The following is a 25,168-nucleotide window of genomic DNA, read 5'->3' as shown; positions in this document are numbered from 1 at the left end:
TAGGTAGAATAGTTATTAAATAGTTATTAACTATTTAATAGCTACCTAGTTAAAATAAAGACAAATTTACCTGTAAAATAAAACCTAACCTATGTTACAATTACACCTAACACTACACTATAATTAAATTAATTCCCTAAACTAACTATAATTAAATACAATTAAATACAATTATCTAAAGTACAAAAAAAACACACTAAATTACAGAAAATAATAAAATAATTACAAGTTTTTTAAGCTAATTACACCTAATCTAATCCCACTAATAAAATAAAAAAGCCCCCCAAAATAATAAAAAGCCCTACCCTATACTAAATTACAAATAGCCCTTAAAAGGGCCTTTTGCGGGGCATTGCCCCAAAGTAATCGGCTCTTTTACCTGAAAAAAAAGTACAATACCCCCCCAGCATTAAAAGCCACCACCCACACACCCAACCCTACTCTAAAACCCACCCAATACCCCCCTTAATAAAATCTAACACTAACCCCTTGAAGATCACCCTACCTTGAGAAGTCTTCACCCAGCCAGGCCGAAGTCCTCAACGAAGCCTGGTGAAGTGGTCCTCCAGACGGGCAGAAGTCTTCATCCAAGCCGGGCAGAAGTCTTCATCCAGGCGGCATCTTCTATCTTCATCCATCCGGCGCAGAGCGGGTCCATCTTCAAGACATCCGTCGCGGAGCATCCTCTTCCATTGACGTCCAACTGAAGAATGAAGGTTCCTTTAAATGACGTCATCCAAGATGGCGTCCCTTCAGTTTCCGATTGGCTGATAGAATTCTATCAGCTAATCGGAATTAAGATAGAAAACATCCTATTGGCTGATGCAATCAGCCAATAGGATTGAAGTTCAATCCTATTGGCTGATCCAATCAGCCAATAGAATGCGAGCTCAATCCTATTGGCTGATTGCATCAGTCAATAGGTTTTTTTTTCTACCTTAATTCCGATTGGCTGACAGAATTCTATCAGCCAATCGGAATTGAAGGGACGCCATCTTGGATGACGTCATTTAAAGGAACCTTCATTCTTCAGTTGGACGTCGATGGAAGAGGATGCTCCGCGTCTGATGTCTAGAAGATGGACCCGCTCCGCGCCGGATGGATGAAGATAGAAGATGCCGCCTGGATGAAGACTTCTGCCCGTCTGGAGGACCTCTTCTGGCCGGCTTGGATGAAGACTTCTGCCCGTTTGGAGGACCACTTCGCCCGGCTTTGTTGAGGACTTTGGCCCGGCTGGGTGAAGACTTCTCAAGGTAGGGTGATCTTCAAGGGGTTAGTGTTAGGTTTTATTAAGGGGATATTGGGTGGGTTTTAGAGTAGGGTTGGGTGTGTGGGTGGTGGGTTTTAATGTTGGGGGGGTATTGTACTTTTTTTCAGGTAAAAGAGCTGATTACTTTGAGGCAATGCCCCGCAAACGGCCCTTTTAAGGGCTATTTGTAGTTTAGTATAAGATAGGGCTTTTTATTATTTTGGGGGGCTTTTTTATTTTATCAGTGGGCTTAGATTAGGTGTAATTAGTTTAAAAAACTTGTAATTATTTGATTAATTTCTGTAATTTAGTGGGGGGGGTTTTCGTACTTTAGATAATTGTATTTAATTGTAGTTAATTTAGGGAATTAATTTAATTATAGTGTAGTGTTAGGTGTAATTGTAACATTGGTTAGGTCTTATTTTACAGGTAAATTTGTCTTTATTTTAACTAGGTAGTTTATTAAATAGTTAATAACTATTTAATAACTATTCTACCTAGTTAAAATAAATACAAAGTTGCCTGTGAAATAAAAATAAACCCTAAGCTAGCTACAATCTAACTATTAGTTATATTGTAGCTATCTTAGGGTTTATTTTATAGGTAAGTATTTAGTTTTAAATAGGAGTAATTTAGTTAATGATAGTAATTTTATTTAGATTTAATAAAATTATATTTCAGTTGGGGGGCTTAGGGTTAGACTTAGGTTTAGGGGTTAATACATTTAATATAGTGGCAGCGACGTTGGGGGCGGCATATTAGGGGTTAATAATATTTAACTAGTGTTTGCGATGCTGGAGTTCGGCGGTTTAGGGGTTAATATATTTATTATTGTGGCGGCAATGTCCGGTTCAGCAGATTAGGGGTTAAAAAATTTTTTTTAAGTGTTTGCAATGCGGAAGGGCCTCGGTTTAGGGGTTAATAGGTAGTTTATGGGTGTTAGTGTACTTTTTAGCACTTTAGTTAAGAGTTTTATGCTACTGACTTTTAAATGCGGTACCAGTCTTGACAGGAGAGGCTGTACCGCTCACTTTTTTGAAGACTCGTAATACCGGCGTTATGCAAGTCCCAGTGAAAATATAGGATACGCAATTGACGTAAGTGGATTTGCGGTATTTTCGAGTCTGACCAAAAAAGTGAGCGGTACACCTGTTTCTGCAAAACTCGTAATACCAGCGGTAGGAAAAAAGCAGCGTTGGGACCTCTCACCGCTGCTTTTTAAGGCTAACGCACAATTCTTAATCTAGCCAATAGTTTTTATTTGGCATATGCACATATGCTGTGTGGTTATTTTTACTTTAATATTTAAATAAAATGACATTAAAGACATAAGTGCATTTCATTTTTGAATTGGACCATTTTTACAACATCATTATATTAGCAAAAACGCTTCCAGTAAAAAAATAGCAATCTATGAAACACTGTGCCTGGCAGTGTGATGTGACGGTGCGGATTTGATTTGAGTCTTGACCAAACAGAATCAAGCGGAATCTGGCAGCTACATGTACTGTGTTGCCGATGGCTCAATTTGCATTATGGAACAGTGTTTTATGGGTGTGCAGAACAAATGTGCGTATGCTCCTTGCACACCTGTAATCTGTTACTGATGACTTTTACTGGTAAATTTTGGTAATTAAAGTGTGTTGTAAAAAAAACAACTTCTATTCAAAATGCACCCCTGCACAGTGCGATTTTGATTAAATTGTCCCTTTTACAGATATGACAGTGAAACAGGTTTTACTAAGAGCACTCATTTTTTTTTTTGCTAATATAAGCGTGTTGTATAAAACGTTTGTATTCAAAAATAAAATGAATTCCTGTGCATTTCAGTCTTGACTAACTAGTTTGCATGCAGATGTAAAGGATTAAAGTTTTGTATCAATGTTATCTTTATTTGACTGAATGGGGAATTCATTTCTATGTATGCATAATATACATAAGCAATTAAGACCTGCATTACAAAATATTTGCCTAATAATAAAATACATTTTTTAGAAGTATAATTTTGAGTTACTTTTGTTCTGTACTGTGGTCTGTTTTAACCAGATATTAATCATTTTAGCAATCCATGTGTAGCATGTTGCAGTATTAAACTATAAAAACTACAGTATGCAATGGTGTCTTCTATAAGGTAAGAGATCGGTTAATGGGGCTGCTATGGAAAATAGAAAAGGAAAAATTGTGATTTGGCAGTTTTTAATGGCGCACATCAATAATAGTATGCAGTATGATTGATGTTCCTTTAAGTTAAATAAAATAAAGAAATGTAATGCTTATCATCTTTCTACAATCTGTGTTTTTTCTTCTTCTTTCTCTAGTTCCTAGTCCAGTGGAAGTTATTGTTAATAAAAAATCAAAAAAGAAGTTAATAGCTCCTAACCTCAGTTTAACACTGGATCGCAGCGATGGCTCAGTCTTGTCTGAGGACTTAGATGAAAGTGGAGATTTGGATTTAGATGATCTTGACACACCATCTGAAAACAGCAATGAATTTGAATGGGAAGGTAAATCATTTTATTTATATGTATTTCATATTCTATGTGATAGTTTATCTTCATTTTAGACCTTGATCAGAGTTGCATATAGGCCAACGTATATAGCACTGCATTGTATCTCTTTTAAAAAGCTTTTAGGATTTGCCACCAGTATCAATTTTAATTGAAATCTAGGTGCTTCTTTCACTTTAAGGGACATAAAGCTCTAGTAAGAAAATAATGTGCTACTTCTTTTTCTTTCAGTATTTCTTCACTAAACCTATGCGTTTAACCCATGCAACCCATGCAAAGGTGTTTAATGCATAGTTAAAGTCAACTCCAAAGAGGCAATCTAGTGCTGATCCTGAGCTAAATATGACCAATATTTGGTGGCTACACAAATATGCTGCCGCTGATAGGTTTTTCATATGAATGAACACACTGGAATTAAGTATGCTCATTGCAAGTGAATACCTTTTAACATTATGTTCCTCAAAATACAGATGTTTACTTTTATATAAACTAGCCTCCACTTTTTAGCAAAACAACCTAAAACATGTGACCTAGATATCTACATTTGTTGTATTTTTTTTTTATTTTAAATATGGAAAAGTGTAATGGAGGGCCACATACAAGTGGTGTAGGCCACAAATATAATGTGTTTTTATACCTTGTAAAAATAAACTTGTATAATACTAAAGCAAAGCACAGAAATAGACTGTTTAGTAGTTTAGAAAAGCATCTGCCTCATTAACAAATGAAATTAGTTTGATAGTTCACAATATATCCTGTAATGTGTGTTACTTATACACAAAGTTGCCATCTCACAATGTGAGGAGTCTGGATGTGAAACTATAAATTCCCCAATCGTGCTGCCCTTTGTCTTGCAGAAGTCTTAGGGTTACATTTATTAAGCTGATACTTTGCATTATAGGCTTGCATGAGAAAGCCTGCAGCTACAGATTTAAGATGAAATTCCTGCTTCTTATCATCCCGCCCACCTCAAAGGTGACAGAGATAAATAACCCCCAACAAGTGAGTTTTGGGTGATTGACATGCAAGCAATCATGACAGTTGCAGATAGACAGGTTCTTTACTTGACAACAAGTCCACCTTTATGTATATGTTTACATTAGACAATAAGTCCTTAATAAATTCAATCTCAGTAGAAGACTCTCTTGGGCCCGGGCTCTGCTTTAAAGTGAATGTAAATTTTGATGCTAAAGTGCCCGATTTTTAAAAATTTGATTAAAAACAGGGGCACTTTAATTCATCAAAATTTACATTTCACTCCTTTTGAAAAAAAAAAACCTTACCTATTAATCTTGACAGCAGCTCCAGCTTCCTCCACCCATCGCAAAGCTTCTTCCTGGGTCTAAACTGAGGAATCTGACTTCCTCCAATCACGGCGTTGAATCAGACAATGATTCCCCCGGGGGTGGGGGGAGCCGTGATTGGAGGATGACTTATCCATCATTTCTGACATCAGAAATGGCTTGCGACGACCGGAGGAAGCTGGAGCTGCTGTCAATTTTAAAAGGTAAGTTTTTTTTCACAACAGCAGTGAAATGAAAATTTTGATGAATTAAAGTGCCCCTGTTTTTAATCGAATTTTTAAAAAACGGGCACTTTACCATCAAAATTTACATTCACTTTAAAGATATGATGGAAAGTTCAATGAAATACAAGTAACCATCTTGTTGTTATAAGCTTTACAGTGTTCTCCACAGAAAATGTTGCCAGCCGGGTGGCATTATGAATTAGCCGGGCGGGGGCTGTGCAATACTTTGTAAATTAATAATATATGTTGCTATCGATACACAAATGAATTGCATAAATAATCTGCACACAATAAGCAACGCTAAAAAATCAGCAAATTAGTTTAACAAACTTACCTGTGAAATAAAAATAAAACCTAACATTACAAAAATAAAAAACCTAACATTACAAAAACTACAATTACAAAAAATAAGAAACACTAAAATTACAAAAAATAACATATGAAATTATCCAAAACAATAAAAATTATTCCTATTCTAATACCCCATTTAAAAAAAAAAACACACTACAAAAAACAAACAAACCCTAATCTATAATAAACTACCAAGGGTCTTTACAAAGGACCTTTTGTAGGCCATTAAAGTTAACAGCTCTTTCTCTTGTAAGGTGTATCCAGTCCACGGATCATCCATTACTTGTGGGATATTCTCCTTCCCAACAGGAAGTTGCAAGAGGATCACCCACAGCAGAGCTGCTATATAGCTCCTCCCCTAACTGCTATATCCAGTCATTCTCTTGCAACTCTCAACATAGCTGGACATAGTAAGAGGAATGTGGTGTAATATAGTTAGTTTTTTCTTCAATCAAGAGTTTATTGTTTTTAAATGGTACCGGAGTTGTACTATTTTATCTCAGGCAGCATTTAGAAGAAGAATCTGCCTGCGTTTTCTATGATCTTAGCAGAAGTAACTAAGATCCACTGCTGTTCTCACATATGTCTGAGGAGTGAGGTAACTTCAGAGGGAGAATAGCGTGCAGGGTATCCTGCAATAAGGTATGTGCAGTTTAAGTTTTTCTAGGGATGGAATTGCTAGAAAATGCTGCTGATACCAGATTAATGTAAGTTAAGCCTAAATACAGTGATTTAATAGCGACTAGTATCAGGCTTGCTATCAGAGGTATATACTCTGATTAATGTGCAATATAAAACGTTTGCTGGCATGTTTAATCGTTTTTATATGTGCTTTGGTGATAAAACTTATTGGGGCCTAGTTTTTTCCACATGGGTGGCTTGATTTTTGCCTAGAAACAGTTTCCTGAGGCTTTCCACTGTTGTAATATGAGTGTGAGGGGCCTATTTTAGCGCTTTTTTGCGCAGTTAAAATTACAGACAGAGACATTCAGCTTCCCTCAGAAGTCCCCTGCATGCTATAGAACATATCTGAAGGGCTCAAAAGGCTTCAAAAGTCATGTATTGAGGAAGGTAAAGCCACAGTGGAGCTGTGGCAGTTGTTATGACTGTTTAAAAACTTTTTTCTTTCATGTAATTAACAAGAGTCCATGAGCTAGTGACGTATGGGATATACATTCCTACCAGGAGGGGCAAAGTTTCCCAAACCTTAAAATGCCTATAAATACACCCCTCACCACACCCACAAATCAGTTTTACAAACTTTGCCTCCAAGGGAGGTGGTGAAGTAAGTTTGTGCTAGATTCTACGTTGATATGCGCTCCGCAGCAAGTTGGAGCCCGGTTTTCCTCTCAGCGTGCAGTGAATGTCAGAGGGATGTGAGGAGAGTATTGCCTATTGAATGCAGTGATCTCCTTCTACGGGGTCTATTTCATAAGGTTCTCTGTTATCGGTCGTAGAGATTCATCTCTTACCTCCCTTTTCAGATCGACGATATACTCTTATATTTACCATTTCCTCTACTGATTCTCGTTTCAGTACTGGTTTGGCTTTCTACAAACATGTAGATGAGTGTCCTGGGGTAAGTAAGTCTTATTTTCTGTGACACTCTAAGCTATGGTTGGGCACTTTATTTATAAAGTTCTAAATATATGTATTCAAACATTTATTTGCCTTGACTCAGAATGTTCAACTTTCCTTATTTCCAGACAGTCAGTTTCATATTTGGGATTATGCTTTAAATTATCATATTTTGTCTTACCTCAAAAATTTGACTTTTTCCCTGTGGGCTGTTAGGCTCGCGGGGGCTGAAAATGCTTCATTTTATTGCGTCATTTTTGGCGCGGATTTTTTTGGCGCAAAAATTCATTTCCGTTTCCGGCGTCATACGTGTCGCCGGAAGTTGCGTCTTTTTTTGACGTTATTTTGCGCCAAAAATGTCGGCGTTCCGGATGTGGCGTCATTTTTGGCGCCAAAAGCATTTAGGCGCCAAATAATGTGGGCGTCTTATTTGGCGCCAAAAAATATGGGCGTCGCTTTTGTCTCCACATTATTTCAGTCTCATTTTCATTTGCTTCTGGTTGCTAGAAGCTTGATGTTTGGCATTTTTTTCCCATTCCTGAAACTGTCTTATAAGGAATTTGATTTATTTTGCTTTATATGTTGTTTTTTCTCTTACATATTGCAAGATGTCTCACGTTGCATCTGAGCCAGAAGATACTACAGGAAAACCACTGCCTGCTGGATCTACCAAAGCTAAGTGTATCTGCTGTAAACTTTTGGTAGCTATTTCTCCAGCTGTTGTTTGTATTAATTGTCATGACAAACTTGTTAAAGCAGATAATATTTCCTTTAGTGATGTACCATTGCCTGTTGCAGTTCCCTCAACATCTAAGGTGCAGAATGTTCCTGATAACATAAGAGATTTTGTTTCTGAATCCATAAAGAAGGCTTTGTCTGTTATTTCTCCTTCTAGTAAACGTAAAAAGTCTTTTAAATCTTCTCTCTCTACAGATGAATTTTTAAATGAACACCATCATTCTGATTCTTTGGACTCTTCTAGTTCAGAGGATTCTGTCTCAGAGATTGATGCTGATAAATCTTCATATTTATTTAAGATGGAATTTATTCGCTCTTTACTTAAAGAAGTACTAATTGCTTTAGAAATAGAGGATTCTAGTCCTCTTGATACTAATTCTATACGTTTGGATAAGGTTTTTAAAGCTCCTGCGGTTATTCCAGAAGTCTTTCCTGTTCCTAATGCTATTTCTGCAGTAATTGCTAAGGAATGGGATAAATTGGGTAATTCATTTACTCCTTCTAAACGTTTTAAGCAATTATATCCTGTTCCGCCTGACAGGTTAGAATTTTGGGACAAAATCCCTAAAGTTGATGGGGCTATTTCTACCCTTGCTAAACGTACTACCATTCCTACGTCAGATGGTACCTCGTTTAAGGATCCTTTAGATAGAAAAATTGAATCTTTTCTAAGAAAAGCTTATCTATGTTCAGGTAATCTTCTTAGACCTGCTATATCATTGGCTGATGTTGCTGCAGCTTCAACTTTTTGGTTGGAAACTCTAGCGCAACAAGTAACAAATCGTGATTCTCATGATATTATTATTCTTCTCCAGCATGCTAATAATTTCATCTGTGATGCCATTTTTGATATTATTAGAGTTGATGTTAGATTTATGTCTCTGGCTATCTTAGCCAGAAGAGCTTTATGGCTTAAGACTTGGAATGCTGATATGGCTTCTAAATCAACTCTACTTTCCATTTCTTTCCAGGGAAACAAATTATTTGGTTCTCAGTTGGATTCTATTATTTCAACTGTTACTGGTGGGAAAGGAACTTTTTTACCACAGGATAAAAAATCTAAAGGTAAAAACAGGGCTAACAATCGTTTTCGTTCCTTTCGTTTCAACAAAGAACAAAAGCCTGATCCTTCGTCCTCAGGAGCAGTTTCAGTTTGGAAACCATCTCCAGTCTGGAATAAATCCAAGCCTGCTAGAAAGGCAAAGCCTGCTTCTAAGTTCACATGAAGGTACGGCCCTCATTCCAGTTCAGCTGGTAGGGGGCAGGTTACGTTTTTTCAAAGAAATTTGGATCAAATCTGTTCACAATCTTTGGATTCAGAACATTGTTTCAGAAGGGTACAGAATTGGTTTCAAGATGAGACCTCCTGCAAAGAGATTTTTTCTTTCCCATGTCCCAGTAAATCCAGTAAAAGCTCAAGCATTTCTGAATTGTGTTTCAGATCTAGAGTTGGCTGGAGTAATTATGCCAGTTCCAGTTCCGGAACAGGGGATGGGGTTTTATTCAAATCTCTTCATTGTACCAAAGAAGGAGAATTCCTTCAGACCAGTTCTGGATCTAAAATTATTGAATCGTTATGTAAGGATACCGACGTTCAAGATGGTAACTGTAAGGACTATATTGCTTTTTGTTCAGCAAGGGAATTATATGTCCACAATAGATTTACAGGATGCATATCTGCATATTCCGATTCATCCAGATCATTATCAGTTCCTGAGATTCTCTTTTCTAGACAAGCATTACCAATTTGTGGCTCTACCGTTTGGCCTTGCTACAGCTCCAAGAATTTTCACAAAGATTCTCGGTGCCCTTCTGTCTGTAATCAGAGAACAGGGTATTGTGGTATTTCCTTATTTGGACGATATCTTGGTACTTGCTCCGTCTTTACATTTAGCAGAGTCTCATACGAATCGACTTGTGTTGTTTCTTCAAGATCATGGTTGGAGGATCAATTTACCAAAAAGTTCTTTGATTCCTCAAACAAGGGTAACCTTTCTGGGTTTCCAGATAGATTCAGTGTCCATGACTCTGTCTTTAACAGACAAGAGACGTCTAAAATTGATTACAGCTTGTCGAAACCTTCAGTCACAATCATTCCCTTCGGTAGCCTTATGCATGGAAATTCTAGGTCTTATGACTGCTGCATCGGACGCGATCCCCTTTGCTCGTTTTCACATGCGACCTCTTCAGCTCTGTATGCTGAACCAATGGTGCAGGGATTACACGAAGATATCTCAATTAATATCTTTAAAACCGATTGTTCGACACTCTCTAACGTGGTGGACAAATCACCATCGTTTAATTCAGGGGGCTTCTTTTGTTCTTCCGACCTGGACTGTAATTTCAACAGATGCAAGTCTCACAGGTTGGGGAGCTGTGTGGGGATCTCTGACGGCACAAGGAGTTTGGGAATCTCAGGAGGTGAGTTTACCGATCAATATTTTGGAACTCCGTGCAATTTTCAGAGCTCTTCAGTTTTGGCCTCTTCTGAAGAGAGAATCGTTCATTTGTTTTCAGACAGACAATGTCACAACTGTGGCATACATCAATCATCAAGGAGGGACTCACAGTCCTCTGGCTATGAAAGAAGTATCTCGAATTTTGGTTTGGGCGGAATCCAGCTCCTGTCTAATCTCTGCGGTTCATATCCCAGGTGTAGACAATTGGGAAGCGGATTATCTCAGTCGCCAAACGTTGCATCCGGGCGAATGGTCTCTTCACCCAGAGGTATTTCTTCAGATTGTTCAATTGTGGGGGCTCCCAGAGATAGATCTGATGGCCTCTCATCTAAACAAGAAACTTTCCAGGTATCTGTCCAGATCCCGGGATCCTCAGGCGGAGGCAGTGGATGCATTATCACTTCCTTGGAAGTATCATCCTGCCTATATCTTTCCGCCTCTAGTTCTTCTTCCAAGAGTAATCTCCAAGATTCTGAGGGAATGCTCGTTTGTTCTGCTAATAGCTCCGGCATGGCCTCACAGGTTTTGGTATGCGGATCTTGTCCGGATGGCATCTTGCCAGCCATGGACTCTTCCGTTAAGACCAGACCTTCTGTCACAAGGTCCTTTTTTCCATCCGGATCTGAAATCCTTAAATTTAAAGGTATGGAGATTGAACGCTTGATTCTTGGTCATAGAGGTTTCTCTGACTCCGTGATTAATACTATGTTACAGGCTCGTAAATCTGTATCTCGAGAGATATATTATAGAGTCTGGAAGACTTATATTTCATGGTGTCTTTCTCATCATTTTTCTTGGCATTCTTTTAGAATACCGAGAATTTTACAATTTCTTCAGGATGGTTTGGATAAGGGTTTGTCCGCAAGTTCTTTGAAAGGACAAATCTCTGCTCTTTCTGTTCTTTTTCACAGAAAGATTGCTATTCTTCCTGATATTCATTGTTTTGTACAAGCTTTGGTTCGTATAAAACCTGTCATTAAGTCAATTTCTCCTCCTTGGAGTTTGAATTTGGTTCTGGGAGCTCTTCAAGCTCCTCCGTTTGAACCTATGCATTCATTGGACATTAAATTACTTTCTTGGAAAGTTTTGTTCCTTTTGGCCATCTCTTCTGCTAGAAGAGTTTCTGAATTATCTGCTCTTTCGTGTGAGTCTCCTTTTCTGATTTTTCATCAGGATAAGGCGGTGTTGCGAACTTCTTTTGAATTTTTACCTAAAGTTGTGAATTCCAACAACATTAGTAGAGAAATTGTGGTTCCTTCATTATGTCCTAATCCTAAGAATTCTAAGGAGAAATCATTGCATTCTTTGGATGTTGTTAGAGCTTTGAAATATTATGTTGAAGCTACGAAATCTTTCCGTAAGACTTCTAGTCTATTTGTTATCTTTTCCGGTTCTAGGAAAGGCCAGAAAGCTTCTGCCATTTCTTTGGCATCTTGGTTGAAATCTTTAATTCATCTTGCCTATGTTGAGTCGGGTAAATCTCCGCCTCAAAGAATTACAGCTCATTCTACTAGGTCAGTATCTACTTCCTGGGCGTTTAGGAATGAAGCTTCGGTTGACCAGATCTGCAAAGCAGCAACTTGGTCTTCTTTGCATACTTTTACTAAATTCTACCATTTTGATGTATTTTCTTCTTCTGAAGCAGTTTTTGGTAGAAAAGTTCTTCAGGCAGCGGTTTCAGTTTGAATCTTCTGCTTATGTTTTTTGTTAAACTTTATTTTGGGTGTGGATTATTTTCAGCAGGAATTGGCTGTCTTTATTTTATCCCTCCCTCTCTAGTGACTCTTGTGTGGAAAGATCCACATCTTGGGTAGTCATTATCCCATACGTCACTAGCTCATGGACTCTTGTTAATTACATGAAAGAAAACATAATTTATGTAAGAACTTACCTGATAAATTCATTTCTTTCATATTAACAAGAGTCCATGAGGCCCACCCTTTTTTGTGGTGGTTATGATTTTTTTGTATAAAGCACAATTATTCCAATTCCTTATTTTATATGCTTCGCACTTTTTCTTATCACCCCACTTCTTGGCTATTCGTTAAACTGATTTGTGGGTGTGGTGAGGGGTGTATTTATAGGCATTTTAAGGTTTGGGAAACTTTGCCCCTCCTGGTAGGAATGTATATCCCATACGTCACTAGCTCATGGACTCTTGTTAATATGAAAGAAATGAATTTATCAGGTAAGTTCTTACATAAATTATGTTTTTTTTTTCGTTTTGTTAATCTGTTTTTTGTATTAAGGGGTTAATCATCCATTTGCAAGTGGGTGCAATGCTCTGCTAACTTGTTACATACACTGTAAAAATTTCGTTAGTTTAACTACCTTTTTTCACTGTTATTTCAAATTTTGGCAAAATTTGTTTTTCTTAAAGGCACAGTAACGTTTTTTTATATTGCTTGTTAACTTGATTTAAACATGTCTGACATAGAGGAAACTCCTTGTTCATTATGTTTAAAAGCCATGGTGGAACCCCATAGGAGAATGTGTACTAAATGTATTGATTTCACTTTAAACAATAAAGATCAGCTGTTATCTTTAAAAGAATTATCACCAGAGGAATCTGACGAGGGGGAAGTTATGCCGACTAACTCTCCCCACGTGTTGGACCCTTTGACTCCCGCTCAAGGGACTCACGCTAAAAGGGCGCAAAGTACATCAAAGACGCCCATAGCGATTACTTTGCAGGACATGGCGGCAATCATGGATAATACCCTGTCAGCGGTATTAGCCAGACTGCCTGAATTCAGAGGAAAGCGCAATAGCTCTGGGGTTAGACGTAATACAGAGCGTGCAGATGCTTTAAGGCCCATGTCTGATACTGCGTCACAATATGCAGAAGCTGAGGAAGGAGAGCTTCAGCCTGTGGGTGACATTTCTGATTCGGGGAAACCTGATTCAGAAATTTCTACTTTTAAATTTAAGCTTGAGAACCTCCGTGTATTGCTTGGGGAGGTATTAGCTGCTCTGAATGACTGTGACACAATTGCAGTGCCAGAGAAATTGTGTAGACTGGATAAATACTATGCAGTGCCGGTGTGTACTGATGTTTTTTCCAATTCCTAAAAGGTTTACAGAAATTATTAATAAGGAGTGGGATAGACCCGGTGTGCCGTTTTCCCCCCCTCCTATTTTTAGAAAAATGTTTCCAATAGACGCCACCACACGGGACTTATGGCAGACAGTTCCTAAGGTGGAGGGAGCAGTTTCTACTTTAGCAAAGCGTACCACTATCCCTGTCGAGGACAGTTGTGCTTTTTCAGATCCAATGGATAAAAAATTAGAAGGTTACCTTAAGAAAATGTTTATTCAACAAGGTTTTATCCTGCAGCCCCTTGCATGCATTGCGCCTGTCACTGCTGCTGCGGCATTCTGGTTTGAGTCTCTGGAAGAGGCCTTTTAGACAGCTACTCCATTGACTGAAATACTTGACAAGCTTAGAACACTTAAGCTAGCTAATTCTTTTGTTTCTGATGCCATTGTTCATTTGACTAAACTAACGGCTAAGAATTCTGGATTCGCCATCCAGGCGCGTAGGGCGCTATAGCTTAAATCCTGGTCAGCTGACGTGACTTCAAAGTCTAAATTACTTAACATTCCCTTCAAGGGGTAGACCCTATTCGGGGGCCTGGTTTGAAGGAAATTATTGCTGACATTACTGGCGGTAAGGGTCATACCCTTCCTCAGGACAGGGCCAGATCAAGGGCCAAACAGTCTAATTTGCGTGCCTTTCGAAATTTCAAGGCAGGTGCAGCATCAACTTCCTCTGCTACAAAACAAGAGGGAACTTTTGCTCAATCCAAGCCAGGCTGGAAACCTAACCAGTCCTGGAACAAAGGCAAGCAGGCCGCCAGAAAGCCTGCTGCTGCCTCTAAGACAGCATGAAGGAACGGCCCCCTATCCGGTAACGGATCTAGTAGGGGGCAGACTTTCTCTCTTCGCCCAGGCGTGGGCAAGATGTTTATTGGAGATCATTTCTCAGGGATATCTTCTGGACTTCAAAGCTTCCCCTCCTCAAGGGAGATTTCACCTTTTGAGATTATCTGTAAACCAGATAAAGAAAAAGGCATTCTTACGCTGTGTGCAAGACCTCCTAGTTATGGGAGTGATCTGTCCAGTTCCACAGACGGAACAGGGACAGGGCTTTTATTCAAATCTGTTTGTGGTTCCCAAAAAAGAGGGAACCTTCAGACCCATTTTGGATCTAAAGATCTTAAACAAATTCCTCAGAGTTCCATCGTTCAAAATGGAAACTATTCGGACCATCCTACCTATGATCCAGGAGGGTCAGTACATGACCACAGTGGATTTGAAGGATGCTTACCTTCAAATACCGATTCACAATGATCATCATCGGTTCCTAAGGTTTGCTTTTCTGGACAGGCATTACCAATTTGTGGCTCTTCCCTTCGGGTTGGCTACAGCTCCAAGAATCTTTACAAAGGTTCTGGGATCGCTTCTGGCGGTCCTAAGACTGCGAGGTATATCAGTGGCCCCTTATCTGGACGACATCCTGATACAGGCGTCAAGCTTTCAGATTGCCAAGTCACATACGGACATAGTTCTGGCATTTCTTAAGTCACATGGGTGGAAGGTGAACGAGGAAAAGAGTTCTCTATCCCCACTTCCTAGGGACTCTGATAGATTCTGTAGAAATGAAGATTTACCTGACAGAATCCAGGTTATCAAAGCTTCTAAAATCTTGCCGTGTTCTTCATTCTATTCCGCGCCCTTCGGTGGCTCAGTGTATGGAAGTAATCGGCTTGATGGTAGCGGCGATGGACATAGTGCCATTTGCGCGCCTACACCTCAGACCGCTGCAACTATGCATGCTCAGTCAGTGGAATAGGGATTACACAGATTTGTCCCCTCTGCTAAATCTGGATCAAGAGACCAGAGATTCTCTTCTCTGGTGGCTTTCTCGGGTCCATCTGTCCAAAGGTATGACCTTTCGCAGGCCGGATTGGACAATTATAACAACAGATGCCAGCCTTCTAGGTTGGGGTGCAGTCTGGAATTCCCTGAAGGCTCAGGGATCGTGGACTCAGGAGGAGAAACTCCTCCCAATAAATATTCTGGAGTTAAGAGCAATATTCAATGCTCTTCTAGCTTGGCCTCAGTTAGCAACACTGAGGTTCATCAGATTTCAGTCGGACAACATCACGACTGTGGCTTACATCAACCATCAAGGGGGAACCAGGAGTTCCCTAGCGATGTTAGAAGTCTCCAAGATAATTCGCTGGGCAGAGACTCACTCTTGCCACCTATCAGCAATCCATATCCCAGGTGTAGAGAACTGGGAGGCGGATTTTCTAAGTCGTCAGACTTTTCATCCGGGGGAGTGGGAACTCGATCCGGAGGTGTTTGCTCAATTGGTTCATCGTTGGGGCAAACCAGAACTGGATCTCATGGCGTCTCGCCAGAACGCCAAGCTTCCTTGTTACGGATCCAGGTCCAGGGACCCAGAAGCGGCACTGATAGATGCTCTAGCAGCGCCTTGGTTCTTCAACCTGGCTTATGTGTTTCCACTGTTTCCTCTGCTCCCTCGACTGATTGCCAAAATCAAACAGGAGAGAGCATCAGTGATATTGATAGCGCCTGCGTGGCCACGCAGGACCTGGTATGCAGACCTAGTGGACATGTCATCCTTTCCACTATGGACCCTGCCTCTGAGACAAGACCTTCTACTACAAGGTCCTTTCAATCATCCGAATCTAATTTCTCTGAGACTGACTGCATGGAGATTGAACGCTTGATTTTATCAAAGCGTGGCTTCTCCGAGTCAGTCATTGATACCCTTATACAGGCACAAAAGCCTGTCACCAGGAAAATCTATCATAAGATATGGCGTAAATATCTTTATTGGTTTGAATCCAAGAATTACTCATGGAGTAAGGTTAGGATTCCTAGGATATTGTCCTTTCTCCAAGAGGGTTTGGAAAAAGGATTATCAGCTAGTTCTTTAAAGGGACAGATTTCTTCTCTGTCTATTCTTTTGCACAAGCGTCTGGCAGAAGTTCCAGACGTTCAAGCTTTTTGTCAGGCTTTGGTTAGAATTAAGCCTGTGTTTAAACCTGTTGCTCCCCCATGGAGCTTAAACTTGGTTATTAAAGTTCTTCAAGGGGTTCCGTTTGAACCCCTTCATTCCATTGATATTAACCCCTTAATGACAACTGACGTACCAGGTACGTCATGCAAAAACTAACAGTTAATGACAATGGACGTACCTGGTACGTCAGTTGTCTAACAGAGTGCTGGAAGCGATCACAAATGCTTCCAGCAGCTCCGAGGGTATTGCAGTGATGCCTCGATATGGAGGCATCCTGCAATACCACTTTACAAGCCTCCGATGCAGAGAGAGCCACTCTGTGGCCCTCTCTGCACCGGTAGCGATGGTGACAGTGTCCACGGGTGTGAGGGTGCGCGCGCGTGCACGATGCGCGTGCACAAGGGGTGTGTGTGCACGTGAGCGTGCATGTGCGCGCGTGCGTGTGCACGTGCACCCATTAGCCACACTGACACCAATGAATGAGGGCAGAAAGGGGAAAAAAAGGGGATTTTTTTTTAAAAAAAAATATAAAAGGATCTGGGAGGGGGTGGGGGTGGGGGTATTGTGGGGGGCTGCTACACTACAGAAATAGTTTTCAAGTAAAAAATAAAATAAAAATACTTTTTGGGGGGTTTTTGGGGCCAAACTGGGTACTGGCAGACAGCTGCCAGTACCCAAGATGGCGGTAATTAGGTAGGGGAGAGGGTTAGAGAGCTGGAGGGGGGATCAGGGAGGTTGGGGCTAAGGCAGTGGTCCATCACCAAAAAAAAACAAAAAACTCTTATTTAGTACTGGCAGACTTTCTGCCAGTACTTAAGATGGCGGGAACAATTGTGGGGTGGGGGAGGGTAGAGAGCTGTTTGGGAGGGATCAGGGGGTGGGATGTGTCAGGTGGGAGGCTGATCTCTAAAATTAACCCTGCAAGCTCCCTACAAGCTACCTAATTTAACCCCTTCACTGCTGGGCATAATTAACGTGTGGTGCGCAGCAGCATTTAGCGGCCTTCTAATTACCAAAAAGCAGCGCCAAAGCCATATAAGTCTGCTATTTCTGAACAAAGGGGATCCCAGAGAAACTTTTACAACAATTTCTGCCGTAATAGCACAAGCTGTTTGTAAATAATTTCAGTGAGAAACCTAAAATTGTGAAAAATGTAAAGTTTTTTTTTTTATTTGCTCGCATTTGGCGGTGAAATGGTGGCATGAAATATACCAAAATGGACCTAGATCAATACTTTGGGTTGTCTTCTAAAAAAAAATATATACATGTCAAGGGATATTCAGGTATTCCTGACAGATATCAGGGTTCCAATGTAACTAGCGCTACTTTTGAAAAAAAGTGGTTTGGAAATAGCGAAGTGCTACTTGTATTTATTGCCCCATAAATTGCAAAAAAAGCAAAGAACGTGTAAACATTGGGTATTTCTAAACTCAAGACAAAATTTAGAAACTATTTAGCATGGGTGTTTTTTGGTGATTGTAGATGTGTTACATATTTTGGGGGTCAAAGTTAGAAAAAGTGTGTTTTTTTCCATTTTTTCCTCATATTTTATTATTTTTTTTTAGTAAATTTTAGAAAGTCCATTTAATGGCGAGAAAAACGGTATATAATATGTGTGGGTACAGTAAATGAGTAAGAGGGAAATTACAGCTAAACACAAACACTGCAGAAATGTAAAAATAGCCATTGTCATTAAGGGTAAGAAAATTGAAAAATGGTCCGGTCATTAAGGGGTTAAACTTTTATCTTGGAAAGTTCTGTTTTTGATGGCTATTTCCTCGGCTCGGAGAGTCTCTTGAGTTATCTGCCTTACAATGTGATTCTCCTTATCTGATTTTCCATTCAGATAAAGTAGTTCTGCGTACAAAACCTGGGTTTTTACCTAAGGTAGTTTCTAACAAGAATATCAATCAAGAGATTGTTGTTCCATCATTGTGTCCTAATCCTTCTTCAAAGAAGGAACGTCTTTTACATAATCTGGACGTGGTCCGTGCTTTGAAGTTTTACTTGCAAGCTACTAAAGACTTTCGCCAAACATCTACACTGTTTGTTGTTTACTCTGGACAGAGGAGAGGTCAAAAAGCTTCGGCAACCTCTCTTTCTTTTTGGCTTCGGAGCGTAATACGCTTAGCCTATGAGACTGCTGGACAGCAGTCCCCTGAAAGAATTACAGCTCATTCTACTAGAGCTGTGGCTTCCACCTGGGCCTTTAAGAATGAGGCTTCTGTTGAACAGATTTGCAAGGCGGCGACTTGGTCTTCCCTTCATACCTTTTCAAAATTTTACAAATTTGATACTTTTGCTTCTTCGGAGGCTATTTTTGGGAGAAAGGTTCTACAGGCAGTGGTTCCTTCCATTTAAGCCTGCCTTGTCCTTCCCTTCATCCGTGTACTTTAGCTTTGGTATTGGTATCCCACAAGTAATGGATGATCCGTGGACTGGATACACCTTACAAGAGAAAACATAATTTATGCTTACCTGATAAATTTATTTCTCTTGTGGTGTATCCAGTCCACGGCCCACCCTGTCTTTTTAAGGCAGGTCTAAATTTTAATTTAAACTACAGTCACCACTGCACCCTATGGTTTCTCCTTTCTCGGCTTGTTTCGGTCGAATGACTGGATATGGCAGTTAGGGGAGGAGCTATATTGCAGCTCTGCTGTGGGTGATCCTCTTGCAACTTCCTGTTGGGAAGGAGAATATCCCACAAGTAATGGATGATCCGTGGACTGGATACACCACAAGAGAAATAAATTTATCAGGTAAGCATAAATTATGTTTTTAACAGAATCTTAAGTAAAATGTAAAAGTTTCAATAGAAACTTGAAGGCCTTATGGGCCCCAATTCCATTTCCACTGATCATTTCATGGTACGCATTTTAGAGGAATTGGGAACAAGTGAAAGTAAAGTCAAAATAAACATTTATGAATCAAAGCATCCAGTTTTTTTTTTCTATTTACTTTGTTTTCTTGGTATTGTTTGTTGAAAGTAGGCTCGGGAGCAACAATGTACTACTGGGATCTTGTTGAACAAATCTGGTGAGCTAATGACTAGAGGCCTAATCACCATCTAGCTGCTCCTCGGTATAACTAGGTATGCTCTTCAACAAAAGATACTAAAAGAATTAAGACAATTTGATAACAGAAGTACATTGGAACATTATTTCAAATTATGTGCTCTACAAAACGGCCCCAAATCCATCAAAAATGTTAAAGGCACCCTGTACTGTAAAATATGTTTCCCCTTAAAGTGATTGTAAACTTTAACAAATTAAAGCCCAGTTTCAAATAATACTCCTAAAAATATGGGCACTTTAATTCATTAAAGTTTTCAAAAATGCTTATTTTTTAAAATTCTTAGCTTTGCCTATTGGTAAAAATAACACAGATCCTCCACCCACATCTCCTGCTTTCTTTAGCAGATCGATGATGAATTTGGGTTTCTCCAGTCTTTGGCGTCCAGTTCGTGGGGCAATGCAACGATTGGAGGAAGCCAGATTCGTCATTGATATGCTAATTAAAGCAGCAGATGCGGGCAGATGATCTGTGTTATGTTTACCATAACACAAAGGTAAATATTTAAAAAAAAAAATAAAAAAAATAAGCATCTTTGTAATCTTTAATGAATTAAAGTGCCTCAATTTTTAAGAGTATTATTTGATACTGGGCTTTAAATCGTTAAAGTTTACAATAATTTTAATGTGTTCCAAATGACTTGTTATACCTACTGCAGAGTATTAAAACTGTGGGAAGATGTTCCTTTTGTATTTAAATAGCTATGTTTACTCAATAAAACTATCACCTATTGTTCTCAATGATATGCCCATTTAAATGGTCTGGCCGTGCAGAAGGAGCAGACCTAATAATGTTATCGCTCTTTGTACACATAAATTAATAGCATTTCAATACCTATAAAATGCTGTACTATTTTCAGATACAAAAATATTTCTTCATACACTCCCCACCCCAACTGGGAATTTAGTTTACGCTGTTATCACCTGTTTACATAGCTTTCTACAGAGCATACAAACATATTCATATTTTAAGTTTTGGTAGTGGTTTTAAAAGCAGCTATTTCAAATGACAAAATAAAAGTAAAGGAGAAAACACTAATAAATTCCAGCACGTAAAATGGATCATTTGGGAACACATTAAAGGGCAGAACATTATACAGTACAATGGCTCAACATTTTTTTTTTATTATTATTCTAATTAGTCTTTAAAGCTGGCAAAGAAATCTATGATGTTTCAGATAAATTGTCAAGAATATGGTAACTCCTGTTTGATATTTGCGCTTTTGTTGTTTTTTTTTTAACACAGTAAAAAAAGAGAAAAACCAAACATATTAGCTATGCATTGGAGTGTGTTACTCAAGCAGAACATAAAAATGTTTAGGATGACATAAAAAATGAATATCTCCACAGAAAATGTAGCCATTATTTAGTAGCTGGGTGGGGGCAGTTTAATGTTTTGCAATATTAAAACATTTCCTGCTATTTACAAAAGGTTACTTAAACTATACAATGCACAAATTAATTGCATAATTTAATATAAATTGATTAAATGATAATGTATGCAACAAATATTGAAATATTAGCTGATGTTGGCTTAACTTTGGTTTAAATTTTAGCTGGGTAGTCGGTAAAATCAGCCAAGCAGTGTGTTCACTAAATAGATCCTTAGGAAAATGCTGCACGTAATGCTCCCTTGAGAAAGTCAAACATAAAAAAAAATCAGTCACGTGATTACATGGTGCATATATTGTTGGCTTACCATTGAATAATGTCTTCTCTTATGGAAGTTTTACCTTGAGAACAGTTTGTCTCACAGAGGGGTGTTTCCTGCATTTAACTATGTGAAAAAGATAAATACATTACAATAGGGCTCACAAAAAAACCTAATTTAAAAATTGTATGAAATATTGAAATAAAAATATGCAGTAAAAGATGTATTAACAATTCTTCTGCAAATTTAATATTTTATGGAAAAGTTTAAAACCTTTTTCCTTCTTAATATAAGGAGAGTCCACGGCATCATTCCTTACTGTTGGGAAATACTGAACCTGGCCACTAGGAGGAGGCGAAGACAACCCAGCCAAAGGCTTAAATACCTCTCCCACTTCCGTCTCAGACCTTTACAACTGTGCATACTGAGGCAGTGGAACGGCAATCATTCAGATCTGTCTCAACAGATTGTATTAGACAGCCGGTTGAGAAACTCGCTCTCTTTGTGGCTTTGTCCAGATCATCTGTCCCGAGGGACATGCTTCTTAAGACCATCCTGGGAGATTGTGACTACGGACGCAAGCCTATACGGATGGGGAACTGTTTGAGGTGCCAGGAAGGCACAGGGGTTGTGGACTCAGGAGGAGTTCTCCCTTTCGGTCAATATTTTGGAACTATAGGGGGGAACGAGAACTTCCTTGGCGATGAAGGAAGTATCTCAGATTCTGGAGTGGGCGGACGCGCACAGCTGTTCGCTGTCTGTGATCCACATTCTGGGTGTGGACTACTGGGAGGCGGATTTTCTCAGCAGGCAATCCTTCCATCCAGGGGAATGGTCTCTCCATCCCAAGGTGTTTGCAGAGATTTGCAGCAAGTGGGGTACACCGGAGATAGATCTCATGGCGTCCCATCTCAATACCAAGCTATCCAGGTATGGGTCGAGGTCAAGGGATCCCCAAGCAGATCTAATATATGCACTAGCAGTGCCCTGGAGGTTCAAACGCATATATCTTTTTCCTCCATTACCGCTTCTTCCTCAAGTGGTGGCCCGCATCAAGCAGGAGTAGGTATCCTGATTGCTCCATCGTGGCCGCGATGGACGTGGTTCGTTGATCTAGTGGCGATGTCCTCATCTCTTATGTGGAAATGACCTTGTCGCAGAGACCTGCTGATACAAGGTCCATTTGTTCATCAGATTCTGGTCCTGTCGGTTTTATTGCACAAAAGACTGACTGAGCTTTCAGACATGCAGTCCCTTGTTAAAGCTCTGATTAGGATCAGGCCTGTGTTTAGATCTGGGGCTCCTCCTTGTAGCCTAAATCTTGTTCTTCAGGTTTTGCAACAGGTTCTGTTTTAGCCTCTGCATTCCGTTGACATAAAATTGTTGTCTTGGAAGGTTCTCTTTTTATTGACTATTGCCTCTGCGCGCAGAGTTTCTGAGATCTCTGCTTTGCAATGTGAGCCCCCTCATCTGAGTTTTTTTATGCAGATAAGGCAGTTTTACGTACTAAATTAGGTTTTCTTCCTAAGGTTGTGTCAGATCGCAATATCAATCAGGAGATTGTGGTTCCTTCCTTGTGTCCTAATCCTCCATCGAAGGAAGGCTTACTTCACAATTTGAATGTGATTCGCGCCTTGAAGTTCTATCTTCAGGCTACTAAGGAGTTTACATAATCTTCCTCTTTGTTGTCTATTCGGGGAAGCGTAAGGGGCTTTTTGGTTAGGGAGTGTCATCCGCTTAGCTTACGAGACAGAGGGACATCGTCCTCCTGAGTGGATAACGGCTCATTCCACTAGAGCAGTGGCTTCCTCTTGGGCCTTTAAGAACGAGGCCTCTATGGATCAGATTTGTAAGGTGGCTACCTGGTCCTCCTTACATACTTTTTCAAAGTTTTACAAGTTTGATGTTTTTACTTCGGCTGAAGCAGCTTTCGGGAGAAAAGTTTTGCAGGCTGTGGTGCCCTCAGAATAGGGTCAGCCTCTTCCTTTTTGTTCCCTCCCGTTATTTATTCAGTGTCCTCTGGAGCTTGGGTATAGTTTTCCCAACAGTAAGGAATGAAGCCGTGGACTCTCCCTATCTTAGGAAGGAAAACATAATTTATGCTTACCAGATAAATTCCTTTCTTTCATGTAATTGGCAAGAGTCCATGAGCTAGTGACGTATGGGATATACAATCCTACCAGGAGGGGCAAAGTTTCCCAAACCTCAAAATGCCTATAAATACACCCCTCACCACACGCACAATTCAGTTTTACAAACTTTGCCTCCTATGGAGGTGGTGAAGTAAGTTTGTGCTAGATTTCTACGTTGATATGCGCTTCTCAGCTTTTTTGAAGCCCTGTTCCTCTCAGAGTGCAGTGAATGACAGAGGGATGTTAAGGGAGTATTACCTATTGAATACAACGGTCATCCTAACAGGGATCTATTTCATAGGTTCTCTGTTATCGGTCGTAGAGATTAATCTCCTACCTCCCTTTTCAGATCGACGATATACTCTTATATACCATTACCTCTGCTGATTCTCGTTTCAGTACCGGTTTGGCTATCTACTTTATGTAGATGAGTGTCTTTTGGTAAGTATGTTTCTTTTATTTAAGACACTCTCAGCTATGGTTTGGCACTTTATATGTAAAGTTCTAAATATATGTTTGTACTTATATTTGCCATGATTCAGGTTTATCAGTATATTTCCTTTTTGCAGACTGTCAGTGTCATATCTGGGAAATGCATATATATATAAAAAAAATTCTTACCTGAAATATTCAAATTGACTCTATTTTCTAAATTGCGGGCTCTTAGGCTCGCGGGAGCGCAAAATGCTATAATTTATTGCGTCATTCTTGGTGCAAGATTTTTTTGGCACAAGAATTATGTTTGTTGACGTTATTTCGTCATTTCCGGCGTCTTAGTTGGCGGCGAGTTTTTTCACGTGGTTGCGTTATCTATGACGCTCGTGTTTGTTGCAGACGTTTTTGCAAACTTTTGACATTATTTAAGACTTCATTTCTTTTTGCTTCTGGTTTCCAGAGGCTTATTTTGTTTGCATTTCTTTTCCATTCCTGAAACTGTAATATAAGGAAATTGATAATTTTGCTTTATATGTTATTTTTTCTCTTACATATTGCATGATGTCTCAAACTGACCCTGTCTCAGAATCTACTACTGGAATCCTGCTGCCTGATATCGGTTCTACCAAAGCTAAGTGCATTTGTTGTAAACTTGTGGTAACTATTCCTCCAGCTGTAGTTTGTGATAGTTGTCATGACAAACTTTTACATGCAGACAATATTTCCATTAGTAGTAGTCCATTACCTGTTGCTGGTCCTTCAACATCTAATGCTCAGGATATTCCTGTTAATCTGAGAGAATTTGTTTCTAATTCCATTCAGAAGGCTTTGTCTGTCATACCGCCTTCTAATAAACGTAAAAGGTCTTTTAAAACTTCTCATAAAATTGATGAATTTTTAAATGACCGACAACATTCTGATTTATCTATCTCTGATAAAGATCTATCTGGTTCAGAAGATTCTGCCTCAGATGTTGACACTGACAAATCTTCATACTTATTTAAAATGGAGTATATTCGTTCCTTATTAAAAGAGGTGTTGATTGCATTAGATATGGAGGAGACTAGTCCTCTTGATATTAAAACTAGTAAACGTTTAAATTCGTTTTTTAAACCTCATGTAGTTATTCCTGAGGTTTTTCCAGTTCCTGGTGCTATTTCAGATGTGATTTCTAGGGAATGGAATAGACTGGGTACTTCTTTTACTCCTTTTTCAAGGTTTAAGAAACTGTATCCTTTGCCGACTGATAGATTGGAGTTTTGGGAAAAGATCCCCAAAGTTGATGGGGCCATCTCTACTCTTGCAAAGCGTACTACTATTCCTACGGCAGATATTACTTCTTTTAAAGATCCTTTAGATAGGAAACTTGAATCTTATCTAAGGAAGGCTTATTTATGTTCAGGTCATCTTC

The 25,168-nt window shown here is 39.4% G+C and overlaps 1 protein-coding gene across 4 annotated transcripts in view; it reads left to right on the top strand.

Annotated features, from left to right (window-relative positions):
• Positions 1–25,168, top strand: part of BNIP2 (BCL2 interacting protein 2) — a 369,692-nt gene that overhangs the window by 152,495 nt on the left and 192,029 nt on the right. For all 4 annotated transcript variants that reach the window (XM_053717569.1, XM_053717570.1, XM_053717567.1 and 1 more), the window contains exon 4: positions 3,568–3,753. In XM_053717569.1, the coding sequence (XP_053573544.1) occupies positions 3,568–3,753 (186 nt within the window). The remainder of the gene's footprint in view (positions 1–3,567; positions 3,754–25,168) is intronic.

The sequence above is a fragment of the Bombina bombina genome, chromosome 6, assembly GCF_027579735.1.
Source record: "Bombina bombina isolate aBomBom1 chromosome 6, aBomBom1.pri, whole genome shotgun sequence".
NCBI lineage: Eukaryota > Metazoa > Chordata > Amphibia > Anura > Bombinatoridae > Bombina > Bombina bombina.
This window is presented reverse-complemented; position numbering and strand designations above follow the sequence as displayed.